Source organism: Dendropsophus ebraccatus, unplaced genomic scaffold (assembly GCF_027789765.1).
Source record: "Dendropsophus ebraccatus isolate aDenEbr1 unplaced genomic scaffold, aDenEbr1.pat pat_scaffold_432_ctg1, whole genome shotgun sequence".
Classification (NCBI taxonomy): domain Eukaryota; kingdom Metazoa; phylum Chordata; class Amphibia; order Anura; family Hylidae; genus Dendropsophus; species Dendropsophus ebraccatus.
Genome location: NW_027210042.1, coordinates 26,336 through 33,781, shown reverse-complemented (window position 1 = coordinate 33,781; position 7,446 = coordinate 26,336). Strand labels below are relative to the sequence as shown.

The 7,446-nt window shown below is 45.7% G+C and overlaps 1 protein-coding gene across 1 annotated transcript in view; it reads left to right on the top strand.

Moving 5' to 3' along the window:
• The first annotated feature begins 248 nt into the window (after positions 1–248).
• LOC138776560 (cathepsin L-like) overlaps positions 249–7,446 on the top strand; it is a 28,575-nt gene continuing 21,377 nt past the window's right edge. Inside the window, exons 1-6 of the mRNA XM_069956140.1 lie at positions 249–507; positions 1,893–2,006; positions 5,137–5,218; positions 5,313–5,377; positions 6,017–6,092; positions 6,413–6,526. Of these exons, the coding sequence (XP_069812241.1) occupies positions 304–507; positions 1,893–2,006; positions 5,137–5,218; positions 5,313–5,377; positions 6,017–6,092; positions 6,413–6,526 (655 nt within the window). The 5' untranslated portion in view covers positions 249–303. The remainder of the gene's footprint in view (positions 508–1,892; positions 2,007–5,136; positions 5,219–5,312; positions 5,378–6,016; positions 6,093–6,412; positions 6,527–7,446) is intronic.

Below are 7,446 nucleotides of genomic sequence, written 5' to 3'. Positions count from 1 at the left end.
TACTGTGTAATTTTACCGTAAACCCAGACCCACAAAGCAAGGTTTACTTCTATTTCCAGGACAACACTGCCACCTAGCGAGCAGAGGGGAGTAGCATATTCTCGCAGTCTTCTGCCGCCCTACACTCACAGCCAGGGCACGGCGTCCCAGATACTGGAGCCAGCAATGACTATGGCCCCGGATAACCTATACTGCACACAACAAAGATGTCTGCCGAGCCGCCTGCAGCTATCACATGACCCGGTCACATGACGCTTGTTTATCTCCGTGCTGGAGCCGGCTGCGGATCAGACGCTCAGGAGGATGATGGCTGCGGGCGGCTGCTGGCTGTTGGTGCTGGGGATGGCCGGGCTGGTGTACGGTGTCCCCCCGGGGCGGTGGATGCAGGCAGCACCAGGGGACCCCAGTATGAAGACCCTGATGAAGCTGGCGGAGCGGGAGTATAACGCAGAGAGCGGCCGGGAGGAGGTGTACCGGGCCCTGCGCATCCAGGACCTCCGCAAACAGGTGTGTACTGCCCCCTAGTGGCCGTGCTGATATCGTGTAGGTAGATCGTAATGGCACTCTCTCCTGATCTATACACAGGAATGGTCGGGTCAGCTGACCGGGCCTGTGTTGTCGGCCGTTGACGGATCAGCTACATACCAGAGCCAAATGGAAACCATTGACTATAATGGGGGTTGTAAGGTTTCCAAAAAAATTGTGTTTTTTTTTTGTCCAGTATTTCCAAAAGAACTGTGGACCTTGACCGTAACATTTTGTAGTTAAAATTGGCGCTGTCACTTAAAAAAGAAAACTTTTGACATGTCATGGAGAGGTGTGAGAAGTTTTGATCGGAAATTACAGACCATTAAACAGAGAAATGGATGCCAAGAGCGCTCTCCCCCATCTGCACCACTGACCCCTGAAGTAAGGCTATGGGAGCGCCCATAGCCTTACTACAGGTCAGCAGCGCCCGCTAATCAAATGCCGAACGTTCGGGTTCGGATCGACTCAAACCCGACCCCGGTTCGCTCATCTCTACAGGAGAGGTTTTCTATTGGGATTTGCTCCTGCTCTGCACAGTTCCTGACATGGACAGAGGTGGCAGCAGAGAGCATTGTGTCAGACTGGAAATAATACAACACTTTCTGCTGGACATACAGCAGCTGATAAGTACTGGAAAACAGAAGTAAATTACAAATCTCTGGCACCAGTTGATTTGAAGGGAAACATTTTTTTGGTGAACAACCCCTTTAAGCTATTAAAACGTTATACCCTGGGTTCACGAAAGTTTTATACCAGGAACCTGATGGACCCCTATAAAAAAAAAAAAAGGCTTCCGTTGGGTATGGTTTGTATACGGGTTTTTCTCGCACCCTCTTGACGTGTCCCTACAATATGTCAAAAGTTTTTGGAAGTGGATGATGCCAGTAAGTGATATAGGAAGAATTACGCTGTCTGTAGATCCCACCAGAAGCCTGGGATCAGTAGTTCTGTAAGTTCAGTCTGGGGGTCTCTGGCTTTGGGGGGCAGCAGCACTGGAGCTCTGTAGAGTCTCTGGAACTCTGCATACAGTTGTGTTTCCCAGCCTGTGGCACTCCAGCTGTTGCAAAACTACAACTCCCAGCATGCCCTGACAGCCGAAGGCTGTCAGGGCATGCTGGGAGTTGTAGTTTTGCAACAGCTGGAGTGACACAGGTTGAAGATCAGTGCTTCTCCTGACTTATAGATAGGATGGTGCTTTCTTTTATTGTTTGCTATCTTATTATCTTGTTTTAGTGTTATCTTTTTTTCTGGTGGTCTATATTGCATAGTAAGGTATATATATGTGTGTGTATGTATATATATATAATATAATTAGTCTGATTCTATTTACATAAACCGCCCTGGTCTATTTCCTCGCCTTGCAGCTGGTATCCGGTATATTATATGACTTCACTGTCTTCTTGGGACGCACGCTGTGCAAGAAGGGCGACCGGGAGGTCCTGGGTGATTGCCACCTTCACAGCTCGGATTCTCTGGCGGTAAGTCACCAGGTTTACATAAAACAAATACCGACACGGATGGGAAGTTATGGTATACACAACCACAGCCTGGTCACACCAGATCCCGTCAGCTGCCGGGCGGGTGACTTGTCAATGAGCAGTGACTCAGATCTGCTGACACGGGCCGGCGGGGGATATGCTGACTCGGATAATACTCTTATTATTCACAGAACGCTGACTGTGATTATATACATGTGTTATTATAGGTTCAGGGCTGTAATAGGAAGAATAAATCAGTCACCAGAGGAATGGATGGCATGTCGGAGAACATGCTGCCGCACCCGCATTAATACTGATAGCTCTGATGTGTGTATATATATATATATACTGTAGATATAGTTTACATATATATATATATATATATATATATAATGTGTGTGTGTGTTAGATTATAACACAACAATAGACAATTAAGTCAGACGCCATACACAACGCTATTTTTCCTACAGGGACTGATGGACCATGTAAGAAGTCAGTAGGGTTTGTTGAGTGCCGGATAAATTGGTATATAGGTATATTGGTATATTGGTATAAAGAGCGTTATACATCTATGGTGTAAGGCTGCATTCACACGTTCTGTAAAGTTGTCTGTAATCATGGACTATTTAATAGACTGTTGCTCTCTATTGGGCTATTCACACGTTCCGTTTTTTTCACAGATCCGCAACCTGTTCTGTGAAAAAATAAGACATGTCATAATTCGGATGACATCACGGCACAGATTCCCCTATAGAAGTCTACCAGATCCGTGTTTTTCACGGATTGCACGGATCTGACTTCCAAGCAGTCCGTGAAAAACACGGATGTGATGTAATCAGTGTAACTTTAAGCTTAAAACAAATCCTTGAAAAACACACACACAGATGCTAAATAGATGCAATCACCGAGGTAGATAGCGGACTTCACCCACAGACCTTGAAAATCACTGAACGTGTAAATAAGGCCTAAGATGTCTAACAGAGGTAAAGGCCCTATTACACAAAACTGTTATCGCCCTAACTTGGCCGTTCAGGACAATATTCGTTTCATGTAACAGCACATATTGAAAAGCATAGATCAGCCGATGTGCACATGCTGAAAGATGTCATGTCAGCCTCAATGGTCATGTCGGTCATGTCAGCCTCAATGGGCAGCCCAAATGATCTAAGGATTGTTTGGGCAGCCCCTCCCACTCGCATGCTTCGGGCAGTGAGCAGGGAACGAGGGGGAAGCTAGCGCTGAGCTGACAGGTTGGCGCTCTCCTCAGGCCCATTCACATCTAGTAAAACAGGCAGAATTCCGGGCGGACTCCACTAGGAATCCCGCCTGCCTCACTGTGTCAATGTGATGCCCCGCGCGCCGCTCTCTTCTCATAGAATTGAAGTGTCAATTCTTTGAGCGGAGACATGCGAGGCATTGTATTGACACACTGAGGCAGGTGGGAGTCTGCGGCGGGGGCTCCGCGCAGAATTCCGCCTGTTTTAGTCAGTGTAAACATACCTTTTACTCCGCTAAAGCTTTGGCTGTCCAGGCATGAGGGGAATTGTAGTTTTGCAACACTTTGACCCCCTTTCACAGATTTGACAAAACTAAATGGTCCATTCGCCATTGTGAGGTGATCGGGCCATTCGCCATTGTGAGGTGATCGGTCCATTCCCCATTGTGAGGTGACCGGTCCATTCGCCTTTGTGAGGTGATCGGTCCATTCGCCATTGTGAGGTGACTGGTCCATTCACCATTGTGAGGTGATCGGGCCATTCGCCATTGTGAGGTGATCGGGCCATTCGCCATTGTGAGGTGACTGGGCCATTCGCCATTGTGAGGTGACTGGTCCATTCACCATTGTGAGGTGATCGGGCCATTCACCATTGTGAGGTGATCGGGCCATTCGCCATAGTGAGGTGACCGGGCCATTCGCCATTGTGAGGTGACCGGTCCATTCGCCATTGTGAGGTGATCGGTCCATTCGCCATTGTGAGGTGATCGGTCCATTCGCCATTGTGAGGTGATCGGTCCATTCGCCATTGTGAGGTGACCGGTCCATTCGCCATTGTGAGGTGATCAGGCCATTCGCCATTGTGAGGTGACCAGTCCGCAGTCTGGTATCACGCCATAGTCTGCACGCCAGTAAGTATGAACGTTTCCATAGAGGAATGATGGCAGCCATATAGCAGTGTCCACATCTCAGACTTCCCCCTAGTTGGTGCCCAGCCCTGGCTTTGGGGTTAAGAAATACAAGAATCGTCCAAAACGGATTTGTGCAGAGGAGCGAGGGAGCAGTTACTATAGCAACCAGTCAGCGCTCATTCATTTTTCAGAGCGCTTGAAAGCTGCAATCTGGTTGGTTGCTATGGGCAACGGCTCCTCTGCATAAGATTTGATGGATCTCCTCAGTGTGTCTGTGTCATCTTAGCGTTCAGCTTTTTGGTCTTTCACATGGTCTATAACAGCAGGACACCGGGATGCCGTGTTATAATCTTGGATATTTTTAAAAAATTTAGCATGCCCTAGACTCCCTATTTTCTTTTTAATATAACTTTAAAGGGGTACTCCAGTAAAAAAAAAATTCTTTCAAATCAGCCGGTGCCAAAGATTTGTAATTTAATTCTATTAAAAAAAATATCTAGTCTTCCAGTACTTATCAGCAGCTGGATGTCCTGCAGGAAGTCGTGTATTCTCTTAAGTCTGGAGAGCAGGAGAGGTTTTCTATGGGGATTTGCTCCTACTGTGTCAGAGTGGAAATAATACACCACTTCCTGCAGGGCATACAGCAGCTAAGTACTAGAAGACTGGATTTTTTTTAATGCAAGTAAATTACAAATCTCTGGCACTTTCTGGCACCAGTTAATTTGAAAGAAAAAAAATGCTTGCTTTTAAAGGGGCTACCTTCCTTGGTCTTTGGTGCTCCACTCCACTTCCATCCCAGAAGAATAGCTTCATAGATTCAGGTCATGTTGTGTGGTAGAATCCATACCTTTAAGCTGTGATCAATGGCTGCCTGATGTTACAGCAACACTGTGCGACCATTGGTCATCTCATATACACGCATAACCACTCATCACAGCACTCCGAGGGCTGAGAATAGCAGATACCACATAGGTTCACGCTATAGTATTATCTTGTTTTACAGGAAGTCCAGTGCAAGTTTTCCATGTTGGTGGTTCCCTGGATGAACGAGACAAAAGTGTTGGAGAAAACATGTTCTCAGGAAGGTCTGTACATTTCCACGTCTTTATGACCCATCTCGCCCTCCGTCTTTGCCGATCCCCATCCTCCTTTGTAATCTGTATTACTTTCTTTTTGTAGATGTTATAAAGGAAGAAAATAAACCATCCTCCTCTGAGCAAGAGGGACAGTCCGTGAAAGCTGAGGTATCACATTCCTTGACCATACACATTCGATAGAAGGAGATGGTTAAACATCTATTGGACTGGTGACTGACTGATGAAACCAATTGTAGTTGGTATTGGCCGTTGTATTGGTCATATGTAGAGATGAGCAAACCTGGAGCATGCTCGAGTCGATCCGAACCCGAACTTTCGGCATTTGATTAGCGGTGGCTGCTGAAGTTGGATAAAGCCCTAAGGCTATGTGGAAAACATGGATATAGTCATTGGCTATATCCATGTTTTCCAGATTTATCCAAGTTCAGCAGCCACCACTATGCCGAACGTTCGGGTTCGGATCGACTCGAACCCGAACCTGGTTCGCTCATCTCTAGTCATATGTGATCAATGGGTGAATAAGGTTTCTCTGCACCGTACACAGTCAGGGACTGGCGACTATGGACCAAAGTTATTGGTGGTCATGGTTGCAGCTTTATGTGCGCGTTCACACGTACAGGATCTGCAGCAGATCCGCAGCAGATTTGATGGCCTAGAATTGATTTGCTTTGAATCAGCAGCTTCATATCAGATCCTGTACGTGTGATCTAATGTGTATGGGTAACATTACTGCCCTGATGTCTATGGTGAGGTCTGGAAATTTACTATGTGACTTCTTCTGTTTAGGCTGAAATGCTGGAAACTTTATCATTATTTAAGGACTTTGTGACAACCTACGATAAAAAATACAAGGATGATGAAGGTGAGTGCCTCACATTATACATGGTACCGACATGACTTTACGTGGCATTATCTTTAAAGTGGACCTTTGACTTTAAAACAAACTTTTTAAGCTTTGATCGGTCGGGGGTAGAATGAGCAGGTAGAAGCGCACAGCTCCCCCCCCAGCTGTCTGTGCACAGGACACAAGATGGTCCCATAGACTTACATTAGCAGTCAGTCATTGTGCAGAGTGCATTTCTCCCGTCTCATTCTAGTGATCGATTGGGACCGATCAAAACTTTTGATGTGTCTCTACAACATGGCTGCCTTTACCTCCATTTCCCTAATCCTGTCTTTCAGAGGCATTGATGAGGCTGCAGATATTTTCTCAAAATCTCAAGAAAGCAAAGGAGATTCAGGAAAAAGACCAGGGAACTGCGGAGTATGGCATCACTAAATTTAGTGATCTCACAGGTGAGAAACTGGATTCTGACTGGTAGAGAGACAGTAGGATAGGCACCGAAGAGGAAGAAAATTTTAGAGGACTTTTCCGGATGAACTGTCGTATATGTATATTCATGAGGCGTAGAACTATTTCTGGCCGTTTTATGTGGTATGTGGTATTCTCTATCAGTTTTAGCCCTCTGCGGGCTCCATTTCTTAAGTGTCTGCTAAGTTTAGCTCCTAAATGTGTGAACAACTTCAAAGGACACACAAATAAGAGGAGACCCTGTTTCCTTACCTCTCTGTAGCAAACCCACAGAAGTAACAACAGCAGCAGCGGCATGGAGGACATTATAGAGCAGTACTGTGCAGTGTAGGCCAATTTGTACACAATAAACCAGCAGTGTCCCTGTCTGTGCTTTTTCCTCCACTTTCTTTTTCATCCCCTCTTCATAGAATCCCAAAGGCATCGTAACTGATCTCTCAGTGAACCTGAAAATCCCTCATCCATCTCCTTTCTATCATTCACCTTAGAAATTTGTAAGAGAACAGATGAGAAGTCAGGGAAAACTAGGGATCTGCTAGGGAATGGATACTGTATAGGGTCCCTCTTTTTAGGGTGAATTTTTTTTTAAACTTTTTAAAATTATGATCTTATTCCTCTGCACTCCCCAGTGATATATATGTGGTTTCAGTCATAAAGGAAATATTGCAATATCCTATATATATATATATATATATATCCTATATATATACAGCGACGTTTCGACTCAAAGCTGAGTCTTTTTCAAGGCTTGAAAAAGACTCGGCTTTGAGTCGAAACGTTGCTGTACGTATACGGGTGAATAAACCTGCACCTATTCACTTTATTGGAGTGCCGTCTACCTGCTTTATTCTATATTCTGTGGAGTCGGGGGTCGACTGCCAAGGACGTGCACCCATCGGCTGGA